We start from the raw sequence: 18,171 nt of genomic DNA, 5'->3' as shown, positions 1-18,171 counted from the left end.
ATTCTGATATCTTCGTGGTTGCATGCAAACACTTTACAACAATTGCAGAGACAGAGAGTATAGACATGGGGTGCAATTGACTCACCAGGCCACAGCAGGCCTTTTGGTCGGCCCATTTAGCCCACTAAAAGAAATGAGAACCCCAGTCGGGCCTAGTAATCCCAAGTTATAGTCCCAAAGGCGGGCATAGACTCACTAAGCAAGGGGACTACAATGCAAAAATCCTATAGTGAGGGCCTTATATATGGCCCTTAGATAAGTATAAGACCCTACTTCTTAACCGTTGGATTAGGCTAATCAATTTGATCCAACGGCTAATTAATTTGATGTAACGATTAAGAAATAGGGCCTCGACTATAATAAGGGGTAATAGGGAGGCTCACTAAGTAGTGCCAGTTTCCTTTCCTCAAAGCTTAGGTGCATTTCACTCTATATAAATGATAAAATGTTCTACAGAAGACCTCAAGGCCCGTTTAGTTCACAGAAAGAATTTAATGAGAAATCAAGAGGAAGCAAGGTATTTCACCCTGCTAATAACCATGTCTGGTAAGGAGGCGTTTGGTTCGTGAAAAAGGAACTCCTAGGAAATGAATTGCCATGTCTTCTTTTTCCCAGGAGATGAGAAATGAAAAATCATGTTTGGTTCATAACATAATGTTACGTTAGATCTAAAGTTTTGGAATGTGCAACAGCAACTACACCGTTCGCTTGTTTAGTGTAGAAGGCGCCTTCTAGAGTTATTTGCTTGGGCTGCTGTATAATTAGAGAGGGTGCAATTCAACCCTCCCTGGAGTTTCACCGGAATATTCCAATCAGTGCAGTTAAAAAGATAAAATCAACAAGTCTTTGATAACCATCTCACACTCAATTTCTCAATTTGACCTATGTATTACATGGGTAAATTTCAATTAACAATCCATAATTCAAAACGTTCTACAAGATAAACGCGATCTTCTTACATGACATTATAATTAATAAAAACAAAGTACCCTGGACCACTTTGAACATTTGCAAGTTCGAACAACACAAAACTGCTAACAAAATCTGAAATTAACTTAAGATTGCTAGAAAAAGCTGCTTAGAAAGAGGCGTAACTTAATGCTGCTGCACTAATTACTGGCAGAGCTGCTCAACTGCCGTCACAATCTGGGCAGGTTGAACAACAGTCACTTCCTCCAATGTTGCGGCATATGGAGTGGGAACATCCTGTGAAGACAGGCATATAATAGGGGCATCTAGATAATCATGGAAGTTCTCAGTGATTGCTGCAGTCAAGCTAGCACCAATTCCACCCGTCCGCATGCACTCCTCGACAATCAGCACGCGGTGTGTTTTCTTCACTGAATTTCCTATTGTGTGAAGATCAAATGGTTTCAACGACCTAATATCAATCACTTCTGGATCATAACCCTTATTCACCAAAGTTTTGGCAGCCTGCATCACATGATACCTCATCCGAGAGTATGTCAATATAGTGACATGCTCCCCAGGCCTAACCATCTCAGCTTCCTCAAGAGAACACACATATTCTTCATCTGGAATTCTCTCCTTGAGATTGTATAGCAACACATGCTCAAAAAGAATCACTGGGTTATCACTTCGAATGGCAGCTTTCATCAAACCTTTGGCATTGTAAGGGGTTGAGCATGCTACCATTTGGATTCCAGGAATCGACTGAAAATAGGACTCTAGACGTTGTGAGTGCTCAGCCCCAAGTTGCCTTCCCACTCCACCAGGACCACGAATAACTACTGGAATTTTAAACTGACCCCCAGAAGTGTAGTGGAGCATACCACAGTTGTTGGAGATCTGGTTAAAGGCTAGAAGGAGAAATCCCATGTTCATACCCTCGATAATTGGTCTCAGACCAGTCATGGCAGCTCCAATACCCATACCTGTAAAGGAGTTCTCAGCAATAGGAGTATCAAGAACCCTGAGATCTCCATACTTATCAGCCAGGCCTTTGGTCACCTTGTACGATCCTCCATAGTGTCCCACATCTTCACCCATTACACATACAGTGGGATCCCTAGCCATCTCTTCTTCCAATCCTTCACGTAAGGCTTCAAAAAGCAGAAGTTCGTGCCTAAGGAAAGAATGCTTATCTTGTCAACTCAATGAGTAACAGAGGAACCAAATAACTAACACAACTATACTATGATCCTGTAGATGTAGTTCTCATGGCCATATATATATCACTTCATAACCTACCCATCAATTTGAAGCAAAGATAAGTGCTGGGAGTATAGCACACACACGATATTGTGCCAACTCACAAGATAAAGATACACCCACTTATGCATAGGGGACCATATGCAGTGGAAAGGGAAAAAAAAGGAAAGTAAATTCAATACATTTCAATTCAAAATCTAAGTCAACCTACAAGGACACATCCAGCATGATTGTCAACTATTCATATTTTTATCTAATTAAGGAAATTATGAGCTTCTTATACTAAACAGTATCCTAAATTGTGAAAAACAATGCATGTCTTCATTGCGGACCTAACAAATACACTTCCTTTGCAGGCATGTCGAGACTCAAGCACCAATGTAAAAGATTGCAAATTTTCGCATCTACGCACAATAGAAAATGTAATTCCCATCTTGTCATGTACAGGCCCTGTTTCACAATTGCTTAAAGTTTTACTCTTAAACAATTGAAGATAACAAATAATTGGAAATAAAAAGTCAGACAAGGTGTAAATGTCATGCTAATGCTAGCCTACAATACCGATATTGAATCTTAACACTGAATTACAGGCAAAAACCACACGTTTGATAAGTGCAAAAATGTGAACTTGTGATGCATGAGAATCAAGTTTAGCCAAAAACAAAAGCTCACAAGCAAGCAAAAGCAAAAACTGAAACTTTGCAATCCCAACAATATAAAAACATACCCAGGTTTCGATGCCGTCGAAGCCGCAGCGCTATCAGCCTTTGTCTAGGAAAAAAAACACCCACAAGTAAAATCAGAATTCCACGCATTATGAATAACAAATTCAACACAATTTTCAAATCAATAGAAAAAAAATTCAAGGAGGAAGAGAAAGATGATTAACTGCAACAGCATTGGTAATTAGCTGATCGGCCCGACGAGCTCTTGAATTCAGAGCCGACTTAGACCCAGCATCAGATCTGACAACAAAGAAGCTCGCTTTCCTCCCTGAATCAAATCAATGAGCAAATAAGTAAACAAAAATAAATCAATGGCGCTGAAGAAAAGGCTAAAGAGGACCAGGGCAGACCTGGGAGGGATCTGCGTGAAGGGAGGTGAAGCTTCCTTGAGTTGGAGGAGACCGATATAGCAGCCGAAGTAGCTCCAAAACACTGAGAGACGGTAGCCATTGAATTTCAATTCTCGAGCAGAAATTGAAATTCCAAGAAACCAATTGAATAAAAAATGAAGCTAATGAAGAAGAATTGGAGCGAGAGAGCAAGTTTATATGAGGATTTGGGCGGAGGGATTGAGAAATGGGTTTGGCGATTTAATTGAGAGGGCTTTGCATTCACAGAGCGTCCCGCTTAGTTTTCATCGCCTCCATCTGGCGTTCTCGTCCCCTGCGTGCGGGTGTTGCACTACAATAGTGGAGAACGAGCCACGTGGGGGAGTAATGGTGGGGAAATTACGAGATTGGGTCTGTGTGTTTGAGAAGGGGTTACGTGGAGGGTTGTGAGTGGGGGTGTAGAGTGCTGTGGAGGAGGTTATACGGTGTGGATTAAAGTTGCCGTTGGTGCTGTTCTTGTGTGAGGCACCATTTGGTGGCCTAGCTTAACCAACCGAAACAGGCAGCTCGTTAATGTCAACGTGCAGCTCACGTGATACCATTCATGATAGAATCAAAAGGCCCAAACTATTGGGTTCTAAATTGGCAAGCCCACCTCGGTTTAAGTCGAAATTTTGGGTTCGAACATTTGATAACTAGAGTCATTCTTTGATAAATGTTCATTATGAGTCAGACTCAGTAGAATTTGATCAATCAATTTTTCTGTTGTTAAGGTGGAGAGTTAAACCAAGAATTCTCTTTCTTTGTCATCAATCCGAATCACTCACTGTTCGAGACCCATGATTCTATTTTATCGTCAGTCCAAGAGTATTGAGTTTAAAGAGAAACTGAGTCTCATAAAGTCACTCTATAATTACTCTGATCCCTAAAACATAAAGCCTCATTTTAGACATGCATGTTATATTGTTTGATTGTCAATTGAAATCAACTATTTATATATAACAAAATTTGTTTGGTAATGGTATGGAAAAGTATGCCTATCATCATAGAAAATAGTCTCATTATATCGATATCATCCCGATATATTGTCAAGATTGTTTAAATTGCCTATTGATAAATTATTAATATTTGTTGATATTTTAATATTGTCAATTTGCTACCGCAATATTGATATTTGAGATATCTAAAATACTTTATTTACTTATAATTTTATGATATAAAAAAAATTTATTACAAATTATGAAACAAAATGTAATGGGTCGGCCCATTAGCCCATAAGGTCAACCCATATGATTTGTGGTCGTTAATTGGTATCGTCATCTTCGTCAAATAAAAACAAAAAGGAAAATAATATTTTCAGACAAACCAATCCCCTTTACCTAAAATGGGAAATGGGAGAAAACAAAGAGAACAAAGAGGAATAGAAGAAAAGGCGCGTGGACAATGGAGCTTTTCTATCTCTTATGCTCCATCCTCTCCACCTTCCTCACTTCCCTCACTCTTTCCCTCCTCCTCCCCTTCAACACGCTCCTCCGCCGCTTCTCTTCACGCGCCGCCTCTTCTTCCTCCGTCTCCCTCTACGGAGGCACCGTCTGGCACGAGCGTCGCCGCCCCGTTCACCACTCTTTTCGCTATGACGTCCGCTACGCGCTCATTGACTTGGACCACCAGCCACAAGGCCTCCCCGACCACCTCTCCGCCGAGGAAGCTCGCCGCATTGCCGGCACCAATGGCCGGACGTAATCACTGATTAGCTAATCACTTGGTTTTCCTTTTGCTTAATTACTGGTTAGTTACATGCTAATAATTCATGTGTTTTGGTGAATTTGGTGTTGATGATGAACAGTTTGCTATTGACAATACCTCAAAGTGTGGGATACGAGCAGAACCCATTGAGCTTGTACTACTGCTATGATAGTGATGACCAGCTTTTGCAAAAGTGCATTGCCGAGGTTTGTTTTTCACTTTGCTGCTTGATTAAGTTGTATTTTTTTTTAAGATTATTGCTGCTGATATATATATATCATTATTAGGTAACCAACACACCATGGGGAGAAAGAGTGACATTTGTTTTCAACCCAAATTCTGATTTAGTGGCAAAGCCATTGCATGTCAGTCCTTTTATGGTATGTTACTATGTTTCAGTAGTAAATTGCTGTGCTCAATTCGTATTTGACAATTCTTGGTGTTGATAGGAACTTCTCTGTTTTGAAATTGATGAGTTCATCTATAGCTTTTGTTGTAATGTTATCTCACTCATTTAGTAGTAGCTTTGACCAATCACAAGGACAGTGTCCTGTTTCCTTAAGTTTAGATGCACAATGGATGAAGTGGAGCATATAAGATTTTAGAAAAGCATTGGTTGTTGCAGAATATCATACCACATTGTCATGTAGCAAACAAGAAAGAAAAAACTTTGAGGGGTACATTATACTAAGATCTTTCTATGTGCTGACTTAAGAGAGTGGAAAATGCGCGGTATGTGCATTTTGTAGATGGATGGGTAAGGGAAGCTAGGACGGTTTTGGGGGGGGAATGCCCTCAACATGTGGTTGTGATTTCTGGCTTCTGATAGATGTTGTACTTTGTCTAATTGTAGTCATTTCACTTGTTCCATTCTCAGCAGTAGGAAGAAAGTGTTTCTTGTGGTCAGTTGAATTGTAAAAACTGTAGTGATCAACCATTTGCTAAGTTTTACTGAAATGTCTTATGGTTTGTATGCCTTGCTCATTGTGCAAATGTCAACTTTGAGAAACCATTTATGACAATTGCAGGATATGTTGGGGGATTGGAGTATCAGAGCAAATGCTCCTGACGATGATCTATTTGTTTCCATTTCAGTTCAACACCCTGAGCTAGGTAATTATTTCACAGCTACCCTAAAAGCCAAAAGGGTATCCTCATCATTGGTGTTTGATCATGCACTGTTTTTCTGGTTGATGCCGCACAAGGTTGCAGTGTGGATATATTGGCATGTAAGTATAGTAGGATAGCTGCTTTATTTGGTCTCTGCTGCACTCTAGATCTTACCATAAGCTGAATCTGATAAATTTAATGAAAATTAAAACTTTGGTTAGAAACTACTTATAGTTGGATCAGTTACACTATGTGGACTTACTATACTTTGGATTAATTCAAGATTTAAGTCGACTCTTCCAAGTTGAGAATATGTCTATGCTTCAACATTGAATCAAGTGCGGTTCTTTTTCTTTTACCATTTCTTTCCCAGGCCTTCAAACTCTGGTGGAAGAATGTATCATTTGTCCAACACCCAAGGTACACCAACCCTGCATACAGGAAGGAAGCTTTGGAACGCGATGAAAAACTTCAGTGCCGTCGGGCTGCCAGATTGGACAAAGATGAGCAGCATCTGCAATTTGAAGGAAGTGGTCAAGGCTGTATGGCTAGCAGGAAAAGCGAGGCTCGTTTTTGTACATGGAGAGATGCTAAGTGGCCTTGGTCTTAACTCCGAACGGTACGACTTAGTGTTGTCCTCTATGTTAACATGGGAAGCAGCACTGGATTTGGGTAGTTCTATTTGTTCTTGTTCCCTCCAAAGTTTGTATTTTGGTAGTATACTATGCAGTAGAAAAGCCCATTGAAAATGAAAATACATAATAATGCAAGCTATAAACCTAGGCTGCAGCAGATTTTAGGAAAAGATCAAAGCTTAGACTGCAATCTTGTTTATGTCTCTTTTTGGGGCACAAATTATGTATCTATCTATGTGGATAAGTCAAGCTCCCACTTGACTATGAGCAGCTACCTACTCACACTATTTCTGTATATGATCATGTGGCTCAATTTTTCTTTTTTAATTTAATTTGATTTCTATATTGATGGACTGCTAACAACTCTTTAGTTTTTCTCTGATATTCAACTTGTAGGATAAGTTAGTGTGATTGTACTAAATAAATAGTTTGGCTTAAAATGATACATCGTGGTGTCCACTAATAATTTTTTAAGGGAATTTAAGGTTTTATGAAACTTCAATCTGTCAATTGTTAACAGCAAGAAACATTGTATTTCGATCCTCTGATTTTTCAGGTTTGTTGGGCTGCTTTTTCAGCACGCAAATGAAGAAAGAATATACAAGTAGTATACTAGTCACATGAAAGTAGAGGAAAATCAGAATTAGCATATAAGTTGAAAAGATTACGCAGTTGTTGGCCAGCTTTGGCAGTTCACCAATAAAATAAAAATGATTACGCAGTTCACAAAAAGGCTTTTGCTTTCCCATCCATTATCATGGTAAATAAAGGCAAACATTCACGTGAGATATGAGGAGAGGAATTTGTATGGAGTTTTGGTGTGAGAAGTGAAGAGCATGGTTATGTATTTATAGAAAGAAAACAAAATTATGAATTTTTTTGGTATTTTTTTTCTTCTTTTTCTTCAATTTTATATATATATATAAATTGATCATTGACGTCACGTTGACATCAGCATGAGGACAGCGCCCCATACAACAGTTCATATAATTCTTGCTTTTGGGTTGCCCAAATAACCGAGGTCCATTCTTGCCCAGGCTGACTTTCCTTGCTGGGGGGCTTCTTCCAAGCTCGAGCTGCCTTTTGCCCTAGAAAAAGCACCGATGGAAGTGCTATAATTGGCCATGGTTATTTTTAAGAAAAAAATAATTGTAATTTTAGATATCTTGCCCCATATAATCGATTCAAATTTATAAAATTAAGAATGAAAGAAAGTTTCCACAATTTTCTTGGGAAATCTGTGTGGTATCCACTTGCAACAACTTAATGTAATAATGTGCACATCATCGGGAAATTTTATTGGGTCGGTATCACACTATTACGTGCATCTAACAATTCACTCATGCTATAACTTGTGTATTACGATAACCAAGTGCATTACGTATTAATTATGTCATCCACTCATATATGATATATATATATATATATATATATATGTGGACTAACAATACCACGCCTCACTATGTCTCGTGATTGACTTGATGCAGAGCAGCAATCTGTTAATTTTATGGTGTAAACGGGTGGCGCACCGCAAGTTGGCAACCAATAAATAAACCCACCCACCAGCCGAAGACGCTTTTGGCGAGTCACGGCTCAGCACCGCTGGATTTCTCTTGAGAGGTATTGATCACGTGCATGAAGTTAGAAAGTATAAACCGCCGCTCTGGATTTCTCTGGATTTCTCTTTTTTCTCAGGTCAGGCGGCCAGAAACAACAAGGTTACTTCAACTTGAAGTTAGAGGAAGGACTCAATGTTTGGCGGCCACCGAATTAATAGAAAGTATGAACCGCCGCTCCTCTCCACTGCCCAATGGGCATGCCTGGTTCACGGAAAAACATCTCCAACTTGGGAAGATGCATATGGAAAACGTGATTTAGTTTATTCATTAAAGATGTGTTTGTTGTGTATCATTATGTTATTTACATGTTATAAATACATGTGCGGTACACAGATAAATTTGGTGAGAGTAGTATCTAGCAATGCTCATAATACCACTCTTCTTGTTACAAAGTTTTCAAATAACGCTATTACTATAGTACATGTACAATATCGACATAATATTGATAATTTCTTGATTGTGGTATTAAGACTATCCGATCATGTCTGTCATCGAAATAATAAGATAATATCGACACACAATATTGAAAGGAAAGTTTTTGGATAACGTTATCATGATTTAAGGAAGAAAAAAAGAAAGGATGCTTCAAAATGGAAAAAATGTTTTTATTAAAGAAAAGAATTGGCTTACAAATGTTGATGTGGTGAATCATGTGAGAAATGTAATGGTAAAATCGTAATGAGTGATGATAACTATCATATGCCGTAGACGTCGTGTCCATTGATGTGAGGTGGTGGGATCGTGTGATACACATGATATAATTGTTATTTTAGTTGTCGTATCAATTTATAAAGGAATTTTAGTAACTGAAAAACTTTGTACGAATAATTGGTGGTGACCACAGTTTTGCTTTTTCATCTAATTAGTTTCTTAAGCACCAATCACGTCCTCACCGTTCATCTTTATGGTGATGAAGAGAATGTTTTTATTTTATTTTAATCAATAACAGAAATAAAGGAGAAGAAGAAGAAGAAGAAAAAGTGAAAAAAAAGGTGCTTGTTTTTTTGTTGGAGTAAATTTTGGGCATCATGGGCTTAATTTGTGTCCAGATATTCGGAGGCACAACCACCGTATCATAATAATTGCAGAGATTCTAGGACTTGGTTTGATGTGGGAGGGTTTTGAAAAGTGTGCAAAGAATTATCGGGTGTGCAAAGCAAATAATATCATCACCAGTTAAGGTCTTCGAATACAAGGGTGGGGTGAAAGAGGTTTCTCACACACGCACACTCTCAAGGGGCTTTGAGGTTTCGAACTTGAGACAACTAGTGATTTACAAGTCAATAATCTTTTTCATTGAGTTATACCCTTTCGGCAATCGTTTATGATATTGTACTAATCCTTTAAAGTAAGGCATTATTTAATGATGAGAAGAAATCATGTTTATGGTAAAAAGAAATAATAAAGAAAAGAAACCCAAATTCTGACTCAAACACAACAATTCCTTTTTGCACCATGTTCAATACATCTAACCCTTCCTTGATCCATAAACAAATAAATAAATTGATACAAAGTTTGTGTGTGGTTCAACTTATAAGCGTGACCAAGCCGAGAAGCAGCCACAGAAACCAAATTCAACGTCCCCCCCCCCAGTTTTGGTATTTACACATTTAATTTGTTTTCTTTCTACCGACGCACGTATTCCTTGTTTTATACCGACGCACAAATCCAAATACAAAAACAATTCATAAATATAATTATAACTATAAAGAAAGTACTTGCCGACTAAAAGGCACGTGACTGAATATGATAGCAGTCGAAAATTCCAAACAATGAAGAAGAAAGAACGGCACAAGGAAAATAAAGGAGGCAGCAGCAGCTATAGAATGCTGTACAGTTTTTGGAGGGCATAATTAAATGAAGAAAAAATAAACGTTAAAATAGAAAGAAGTTGACAAAATCGTTGTTCACGTGCTTAAAATGAAAATGGGTAGCTAGCTCCTCCTCATCCATTCTCTTCCGCCGCTAGTGCAGCTGGCCTGCCTTTTGGTTTTAAATTAAACGTGCGTGCGTTACGTGTTCGATGGGTGTTTAGTTTTGTCCCGAAGTCATATTTACGTGGGGCCCTTGAAACACTTCTTTTTTATCCCAAAGCCACTCACGAGATATATAAATACAAGTCCTCATTTGATAACACTAAAAACTCACTCGCTCCTCCATCTTCTTCATCATCTTTTATAAAGAAATCAAAATGAGGAGAAACTGCAACCTGGAGCTTCAGCTTCTTCATCCTTCTTATGAAACCCGTCAAAAACAACAAGAGCAAGAACAACACGAAGAACAGCAGCAAAGGCAGCAGCAGATGATGACCATTTTTTATAATGGAGTGATGTGCGTTCGTGATGTTACAGAGCTTCAGGTATGTCATCTCATCTCTTTTAAGAGTTTTTGTTCTTGTTTTCTTTTTTCTTTCGTTTTCGTGTCCGGCGGACAAATTTTAGCAGACGGATTAATTGGCCTAATTCACGTATGTTAGGGAAATTAAGTATAGATTAAATGATATGGTAGGGATGAAGAACTGTAGAGATGTGCGGCTGCCTCATGCCGACAAGTAGGTGGCCTGCCAATATCTTGTGTTGACTCAAAATTTCACGGAAGATATTTTATTCATCATTAGAATCATAGAAATTGAAAATATACATGTACTTGTGTTTTGACCAAAACAATTTCCACGTTTTTTAAAAAAAAAATTTGTATATCAAGAACTACAAATTTGACCTAACCTAAATTTTAGTACATTTTAAAAGTTGAATTAGTTGGAGGTTGCAACGTTAATTTGAAAGTTTCTCATTAATCCTCTAATTAATTATGCTAATTAAATGTTTTGCAGGCTAGAAGCATCCTTTTTCTTGCAAACAGAGAAATGGAGGAAAGGGTAAAGAGTCCATTTACTCCAAGTGGATCAGAACCATCTTCACCAACTGTGATGTCTCCACTGTGTAGCCCTGTTGCTGGCATGTCTATGAAGAGATCACTCCAGAGGTTTTTGCAGAAGAGGAAGCATAGGGTTCAAGCCAAATCTCCATACCATCACTAGACTAGAAACGCACTTTTCGATTGATTAATTGCGAATTTGGTTGCATTTTTTTGTTTTTTTGTTTGTTAATCGAAGCGATAAGAGAGATTTGTAGACAGCATCTAGCTAGGAATCCTTAGCGAAATGATGATATATTAGCCTTCTTCTTGTATATTAATCGCTTCAAATCATGTTGGGAATATATCATCTATATATGTAAAGCCAAAAAAAATCCTTATGATATATTATGTCTTGATTGATGAACAGATCTATGAAAATTACATAAATTTTGGCAAAAAAAAAAAAAGAGTACAAACTTATATGAACAGATCTCAGAAAATTCTTTATGATTTGAGAATGCAATAAACAATCTTCTTTTATTTACATGAAGCAGTGATTAATATCAATGCTAATTAAACTTGGTCAGCAAACACTCTCAACAAAATGCGGTTCAAGTCACATAAGTTAATTAGCAAGTTAATTGTGGAGGCGTAAATAGCTTGTATCCTAGGCAAAACTTCTACTAACATGTTTACTTATCAGGAATGGGTATTGGAATGATTCCAATATTGACTTTCCCGTGTTTACTAACACATAAGGAATAAAAATTTATGTAAATTATACCTTAAAAATCCGTAATCGAATACCCACAAAATTGAGAATGGGATCAACTAGAATGGGATCAACTAGGAGGAGTAGTTAATCCGATTCCAATACCTTGATTCTCCTATAAGTAAATTTAGCCAAAGTAATTAACATGATTCAAGAGAATTAATTTCTGATTGGGATCTTTCTGTATTCATAGCTTTCTCGAACTAATTTTTGATTCAAGAGAATGGGATTGTCTAGCTAGGTACGTATCCTTGGAGTTTTTATATGAAATTCATATCACTATATTTATGCTCTAGGTGGCCAATTACTTAAGTATTAGACACTCTGACCTAATAACTGGGCAAAAAGAGATTTAATAAAAAACCTTCCCAGCTAATTTAATCATAATATAGATACGTACATGTAGTTAACTGTAATTGTGAAGATTCGAATACAGGACTTCAAGTAAATAAGAAAATACCGCCAACCACTTGAGGTCAAATCCCTTGATTTGACTTAGTGAAGTGTTTAGACTTATCGGGACTTGGGTTTTCACATAAAACTAACCAATAAAGGTTAAATTGAATTATAATTAAAGCCAAAGGAAAATTGGAAAATGGTGTTGGAGCTATAATTATTGGAAATAGGTGTCTGTCATACGAAATTGCATGGCAGTTTCTGGAAAGATATTATGTCTTCACTCATAGCTAAGTTAGGACTCAATTATGAGAACCACGTTGTCTGCTTTTCCAACTTCTGTTTGGAAAACTGCACTTCGTGGGACACAAATTGGAAGGTTCCCTTAAGTTACATGGCAACAGCAATGGCAACGGGGATGAAAATTCTGCAAAAAACAGTATATGAAACCGCAAAGGGAATAAATTTGTACCTGGCGCCATCATTTACCATCACAAAGCTGGAAATGGCCCCATCATAATTTAAAAGGGTTTGTAATTTTCTTGACCGAGAAAACTTTAAAGCAAGAGAACAAAAGTGGTTGCAATTTCTTGTCACGTCAAATTGTTGAAAATTTGTGTGTGCAAATCAAGTTTGCTGTTCTGCCCATGATTTTGAAGAGATCGCTGAAACGTTTTAAATGTCTTTATTGGATCTTGATCTTTTATGGTTAACGGCTAATGAGAATGAGGTGATATGACACAACAAATTGAAAATTGGATTTCTCTCCACCACCTCCCATTTATGCTTTCCTCAATTTCCAAAACTTTTCTGGTCCAATATTTTGGCTCCACTCATGACAAACTTATATAAAACCTTTCAGCAGCCTACCTACTCTTTCTTTTCTTATTCCATACAAATGTAAAATACTTACTTGTAACGGGAATAGCATGGCTGTCCAAGAAAGTGGCGTTTGGTGCAGCAGCAGAAGGGGAGTCTCTTTTTTATGTTCTGCCGAACTGTGGTTAAGAATCTTTGCAATAAGCTATGTTTTTTAACTGTAGGGACAGTGAGGTGAACTAGCTTTGTTTTTTTTACTACATGAGGCTTTTAGTGCTGATGCTGTTAAGCTGTTTTGTCTGCAACAAATTAATTACTGTAGTAGGGCTGTGAAGCCAATTTTCACTTCAAGTGAACTAAGTAAAAGCTCTTTATTGAACACCATTGATTCCGAATATAGAAGTCGAGTTCTCAAATATATAATTTCTGAACCATGAGAGTTCAAGACAGGAAATTTTTGACAGTTCAATGCACTTATAATCTGGGAGCAATCCGAGGACGATCCCATTCAGTCACAATGTGGTCACGGGTGATCTCCTTCAGCGAACGACATCCACTTAACGCCATTGTTAGCTCAAACTCATCATGAAGCATTTGAAGTACTTTCCTTACACCAGCCTCACCATCAGCAGCTAATGAGAACACCACTGGTCTACCAATCTGAAATTGGAACAGTAGGCATTGTTTCAAATTCATTGCTTTACTATATAAATCATAGGCAGGCAACAAAATGGATCCTATTTCTGATGTAAGTGTTAAGTGACATGTTTTACTCACAAATACACCAGATGCTCCAAGAGCCAGAGCCTTAAAAACATCAGTTCCTCTCCTCACTCCACCATCCAAAAACACAGGAATTCGGCCTTGTGCAGCTTTGACGACCTATAAGCCATCTCAACAAAGTCATAATCTCAGAATACACCAAAGATATAGTCCTAGAAGTGTTCCAAATAAGGGCAAAATAAAGAATAAATATAAGGGAACTACTTGGGACTTAGAATGGCTAAAGTTTCACGAATATAAACTGTTGAAGAAGATAATACTCCCCCGTTAACATTTATAAGTCATTCTACAACTTCGGGACACTTATATAAGTGTTAAACGAATCAATAAAATCAGATTTAGGAATGAAGCAAATGTACCTCTTCCAAAGCCATAATAGTTGCAGGGACATAATCAAGCTGGCGAGCTCCATGATTGGAGACAATAATTCCTGCAGCTCCATATTGTACCGCTAGTTGTGCTGCATTGTTAGCAGATATATCATGAGTTGGCCATAAATTTTCGATACAGATAAAGCAGGGAAGTTAGTTTTGTGTTGGAATGTTGACTCAGGGATATGGTTACTTACCATCCTCACCGGTAATTACACCCTTTACAAGAATTGGTAATTTGGTGATTGTCTGAAGCCATTTTACATCCTGTGCATGTGGCCAAGAGAATCATTTGAATTATTAATTCAGATTTCTTGTTTGAATTATCTTACATTGAAGCAACCACCTTTACCTTCCAGCTGAGAGACTGGTCGGTTTGTCCAGCAACATATGATGCAAGTCCAGAATCATTGGTCTAGAATTTCATCACCAAAATGGTCAAGGAATGGATGATAAATGAAGTTACCTACACAGTAAGTTATTTGTCTGATATGGAAAGTCATATAAGTCACCCACCTTATCCATCTTTCCGAGATCCAAATCCTCAAAGTTTTTCAATGTCAAATGTGGCGGCAAAACAAATCTGTTACATACAATGAACTTATAAAAGATACATAAAAGCCTTAGATTTTGCTGCGTTTTGAAACATCCTAACATCTTTGTAATAACTGTTTTTCTTTATTTCCAAATAATATCCTTGAATGAATGATCACCTGTTCTTGATATCAGCCTCCCTGCGCCCAAGCCTTGGAGTGTCCACAGTAAGAACTATGGCCTTGAAACCAGCCCTCTCAGCTCTTCTGACAAGCTGTGTGACCACACTCCTGTCTTTGTACACCTGAACAAGAAGCACAATAATCATGGACAGAGTTAACAATACAAAACAAATGAGAACCTTGAAAGGAAATATATAATTTAGCCAAAGAGAAACAGGAAAGAACAAGAAAGAAAGTAACAGAAAATAGTGAGGGATGAATTTGAAACTCACATAGAGTTGGAAAAAGCGAATGCCAGGTCCTGTTGATGCAACCTCTTCAACACTAGAAGTAGCCCAAGAAGACAATGTCTATAACAACCAATATGCATATATGAGTTACTGATACAGCTATTATGAAAGTCACAGAACAAAGCTATCCACTAATTGGCTTGCATCTCAAAGGCAACACTTAAACAAACTGTGATAGGAAAACATAATTCAATATTAAATGATATAACAAGATGGTGTCAAGCCAAACCATAATTGTGTCAGCCGCGGCTGCTGCTCTTGCCGTTGCATACTCTCCTGATTGAGAATTACAAAATTACATTTAGCCATCTCTGCTTTATAGGAAAAACTTGACAAATAAAAACTGTAAAGAGCTTTGAATGTATTCCAATTGTTGTTTAAGTTCAATATTTTTATCCAACTTACATAAAGAAGTATGTCACAGAAAAGTACAAATAAAAGGGGCTTATACCTTCAGGATGAGCCATCTTCTGCATGGCTGTAGGAGCAATCATGATGGGCATTGAAATATTGAAACCCAACACAGTTGTTCTCAAGTCTATCTTACTTACATCAATAAGAATACGAGGCCGAAACCTATTCCATCAGAAACAAAACAGCAAAAGTACAACTTGAGCAAAGAGCTTCAATGAAATCTAGCCCAAAATACCAAGGAAAAGAAAACTACTTTTTGAGATGATTATCAATTAGCAAGAGAAGAGCTTACAAAATCCTGGAAAATGCATGTTGGTTCTCCTTGAGAGTCCACTGATCCTCTGCACCAGATGCGTAGTAGTCATAGACCATCTTTGGCAATTTCTGCTTTGCAATTGCCTCATACTCAGAAACATTGGTTATCTCCATTTCTGCAACTTTATGCTTATGATATCCTCTCACTAATCTGAAACAAATTCAAATATGTAATTGGAATTTGAAAATCAAGTGAATCTTATGTTATGTTAATTGAGACAGTGAAATAAGTGAGAATAAAAATTCTGATCAAGATTTACATGGTTTCTGTGCCCAAAACGCAATCCTAAGTTCTAGGTGCGTAGTAATAGAAGAAGCTATGAATCAGCAAAAGCAAACTGGTACTAAAAGAGAATTAGGAAAAAGCCCCACTGCCTAATTGGGCCTAGATACACACTTGGATGCATCTTCATTTGGTTGTTTCTGCAAAACTCATGCGGAAGGCAACAAACAAACAATGTAAAAGAGCTTTCAAGTCTCACACGAGTCCAACCATGAAAGCGGTGTCTTCCAAGTTTCCAACTTTCTTTGATTTTGACTGCAGGGTATGTGAGCCCTACTCTCTCAATACCTTATTTGGCCATCTTAAATTGAGTTTTTACGATCAAACTCATGAGTTATGGGCTACTTATGTAAATTAAACGTGTAATTAGGCCCACTTAATAATATCAGAATTAAGCTTGAACAAATCTAATCATAACCCAAGAAAACAAACACAAATTACAGTACGGGATTGAAAATACTCAAGCAAGAAAGAAATGGAAAAAAATGCCAATTTGACTAGCAAAACAGAAAGAAAAGTATCCGATTTGATATAACAGGAAGAAAACAAGACTTCATTTTCACAGTACCATACATGATTTTGATCAAACCCATGTCCAAATTCAATCATTTAATCTAAACACAGAATCAAATTGTGTAAGGACAAATTCAAGAAGATGAAAGCTGCATGAATTGTGAAGCAAAGAGCACACCTTTTGGCTCTCCTCCACTTAGAGAGAATGAAGGGAAGAAACAGGGAGGAGCTGGAGATAACCTTGATTGCAGAGAAAAAAGCGAGAATGACAACTCCCGCAGTGATACTGATACAATTCTACAAACAAACAAAGACAGTGATTGGAGAAAAGTATTAAAGAATGATGGGTGAAGACAAAAGAGGTAAGCATCATCAGATAAGAAAAATTAATAATGTGAGTGGATTGGATTGGATTGGTTTGGTTTTTAAAGGTGAGCAAATTGAAACCAATCTGTTTCTTGGAAATGTGAGACTTTTGCTGAGTCCATTTGGTTGACTATCATTGCTGCATGCTCATTCCACATATACATTAGAATTTAGACAACACAAGTATATTTTTTTTCTTCTTTAAAATCAGAAATAGGTGACATGAACTGTGAACATGTGAATGTGAATGATCTGCTGTACTGCCCTATCACCTTCTGAAAGTGCATAGGTCACATGAACATGTGAATCTTCATCCTTGATGTGAATGCTCCAAAAAAAAAAAAAAAATGTATATTAGATTTTTAAAATTCTTTTGGATGGAAATACATAATTCCTTAATTCATGACAAGGACTGTTGCTGTGTTAATGATATTATCTTTTAAGGTTACTAAATTAGAGGTTTACATTCTTTAATTCAAAATCATTCTAAATACATCCCATTTTACTTTTTTGTGGGCCCATATGAGGTGCATGTATGCAAGTTGCCTTGCTATATATAAGACACAAGGAGCCAGCCACATAAGGGAATATATGCTTTTGGACAGTATTAAACATTTGGATGATGCCATGCATGAAAGAAAACCATAGGACAAAGTTTTAAAATAACAATAATTAATTTGAATATTTCCATGAATAAAGTTCAAACTGCTCTTTCAGGTTTCAGCAACTTGTGTTTCTGATTGCAAATTGATGAAGCTCACTTCTTATGAACAATCTGTTGATGAATCAACTGATGTTTGTGATTTCTTTAATTCAAAAAAGAAAAATATTTGAAACTAGAATCTCTTTCTTTGTCTTTACCATGCAGGCCCTTCATTGCTAGATCCCACGCCTTTGCTTCCCTTGTAAAAAGGCTGTAAAAATATAGACAACACACTCAT

General features: G+C 37.3%; 4 protein-coding genes across 6 annotated transcripts; 2 read left to right on the top strand and 2 right to left on the bottom strand.

Annotated features, from left to right (window-relative positions):
- Positions 1 to 868: 868 nt before the first annotated feature.
- Positions 869 to 3,546, bottom strand: LOC110774041 (pyruvate dehydrogenase E1 component subunit beta-3, chloroplastic). Its single transcript, XM_088252700.1, has 4 exons — positions 3,248 to 3,546; positions 3,062 to 3,165; positions 2,900 to 2,943; positions 869 to 2,086 (listed from the first exon to the last, which is right to left on the bottom strand). The coding sequence occupies exons 1-4, from the start codon at positions 3,345 to 3,347 to the stop codon at positions 1,114 to 1,116; spliced, it is 1,221 nt and encodes a 406-aa protein (XP_088108826.1). The 5' UTR covers positions 3,348 to 3,546; the 3' UTR covers positions 869 to 1,113.
- Positions 3,547 to 4,590: 1,044 nt separating this feature from the next.
- LOC110773990 (DUF1365 family protein) lies at positions 4,591 to 7,062 on the top strand. The gene is made up of 5 exons (XM_021978505.1): positions 4,591 to 4,965; positions 5,073 to 5,178; positions 5,260 to 5,352; positions 6,001 to 6,201; positions 6,456 to 7,062. The coding sequence occupies exons 1-5, from the start codon at positions 4,670 to 4,672 to the stop codon at positions 6,690 to 6,692; spliced, it is 933 nt and encodes a 310-aa protein (XP_021834197.1). The 5' UTR covers positions 4,591 to 4,669; the 3' UTR covers positions 6,693 to 7,062.
- A 3,402-nt stretch (positions 7,063 to 10,464) lies between these two features.
- Positions 10,465 to 11,595, top strand: LOC110774049 (protein TIFY 5A). Its single transcript, XM_021978573.2, has 2 exons — positions 10,465 to 10,695; positions 11,167 to 11,595. Exons 1-2 carry the CDS (start codon positions 10,528 to 10,530, stop codon positions 11,371 to 11,373), a joined length of 375 nt encoding a protein of 124 aa, XP_021834265.1. The 5' UTR covers positions 10,465 to 10,527; the 3' UTR covers positions 11,374 to 11,595.
- A 1,972-nt stretch (positions 11,596 to 13,567) lies between these two features.
- GOX3 (Aldolase-type TIM barrel family protein) lies at positions 13,568 to 17,221 on the bottom strand. Of its 3 annotated transcripts, none has more exons than XM_021978614.2 (12): positions 17,043 to 17,221; positions 16,046 to 16,219; positions 15,791 to 15,915; positions 15,569 to 15,615; positions 15,322 to 15,399; positions 15,047 to 15,171; positions 14,850 to 14,916; positions 14,686 to 14,748; positions 14,531 to 14,600; positions 14,322 to 14,422; positions 13,957 to 14,061; positions 13,568 to 13,839 (listed from the first exon to the last, which is right to left on the bottom strand). In XM_021978614.2, the coding sequence occupies exons 2-12, from the start codon at positions 16,180 to 16,182 to the stop codon at positions 13,654 to 13,656; spliced, it is 1,104 nt and encodes a 367-aa protein (XP_021834306.1). In that variant the 5' UTR covers positions 16,183 to 16,219; positions 17,043 to 17,221; the 3' UTR covers positions 13,568 to 13,653. The 3 variants fall into 3 exon arrangements, with proteins under 3 accessions (XP_021834306.1, XP_021834307.1, XP_021834308.2); XM_021978615.2 differs by lacking the exon at positions 17,043 to 17,221 and adding an exon at positions 16,329 to 16,484; XM_021978616.2 differs by lacking the exon at positions 17,043 to 17,221 and having other exon boundaries at positions 16,042 to 16,219.
- Between the last annotated feature and the right edge of the window lie 950 nt (positions 17,222 to 18,171).

This window comes from Prunus avium, chromosome 4 (genome assembly GCF_965620075.1).
Source record: "Prunus avium chromosome 4, drPruAviu1.hap1.1, whole genome shotgun sequence".
Classification (NCBI taxonomy): domain Eukaryota; kingdom Viridiplantae; phylum Streptophyta; class Magnoliopsida; order Rosales; family Rosaceae; genus Prunus; species Prunus avium.
Note: the sequence above shows the minus strand (reverse complement) of the source record. Positions and strands in the feature narration are given on the sequence as shown.

What these genes read in the sequence shown, in the direction of transcription:
- LOC110774049 (XM_021978573.2), top strand. Translation starts at nt 10,528, where the DNA reads ATGAGGAGAAACTGCAACCTGGAGCTTCAGCTTCTTCATCCTTCTTAT. An exon ending in GTGATGTTACAGAGCTTCAG is followed by an intron (nt 10,696 to 11,166) that starts GTATGTCATCTC and finishes AATGTTTTGCAG; the next exon opens with GCTAGAAGCATCCTTTTTCT.
- LOC110773990 (XM_021978505.1), top strand. Translation starts at nt 4,670, where the DNA reads ATGGAGCTTTTCTATCTCTTATGCTCCATCCTCTCCACCTTCCTCACT. An exon ending in GCCGGCACCAATGGCCGGAC is followed by an intron (nt 4,966 to 5,072) that starts GTAATCACTGAT and finishes GATGATGAACAG; the next exon opens with TTTGCTATTGACAATACCTC. An exon ending in TGCATGTCAGTCCTTTTATG is followed by an intron (nt 5,353 to 6,000) that starts GTATGTTACTAT and finishes TGACAATTGCAG; the next exon opens with GATATGTTGGGGGATTGGAG.
- GOX3 (XM_021978614.2), bottom strand. Translation starts at nt 16,182, where the DNA reads ATGGAGATAACCAATGTTTCTGAGTATGAGGCAATTGCAAAGCAGAAA. An exon ending in TTCGCTTTTTCCAACTCTAT is followed by an intron (nt 15,172 to 15,321) that starts GTGAGTTTCAAA and finishes CTTCTTGTTCAG; the next exon opens with GTGTACAAAGACAGGAGTGT. An exon ending in ATCTCGGAAAGATGGATAAG is followed by an intron (nt 14,749 to 14,849) that starts GTGGGTGACTTA and finishes ATGAAATTCTAG; the next exon opens with ACCAATGATTCTGGACTTGC.
- LOC110774041 (XM_088252700.1), bottom strand. Translation starts at nt 3,347, where the DNA reads ATGGCTACCGTCTCTCAGTGTTTTGGAGCTACTTCGGCTGCTATATCG. An exon ending in TAATTACCAATGCTGTTGCA is followed by an intron (nt 2,944 to 3,061) that starts GTTAATCATCTT and finishes TTTTTTTCCTAG; the next exon opens with ACAAAGGCTGATAGCGCTGC. An exon ending in TCGACGGCATCGAAACCTGG is followed by an intron (nt 2,087 to 2,899) that starts GTATGTTTTTAT and finishes TTCTTTCCTTAG; the next exon opens with GCACGAACTTCTGCTTTTTG.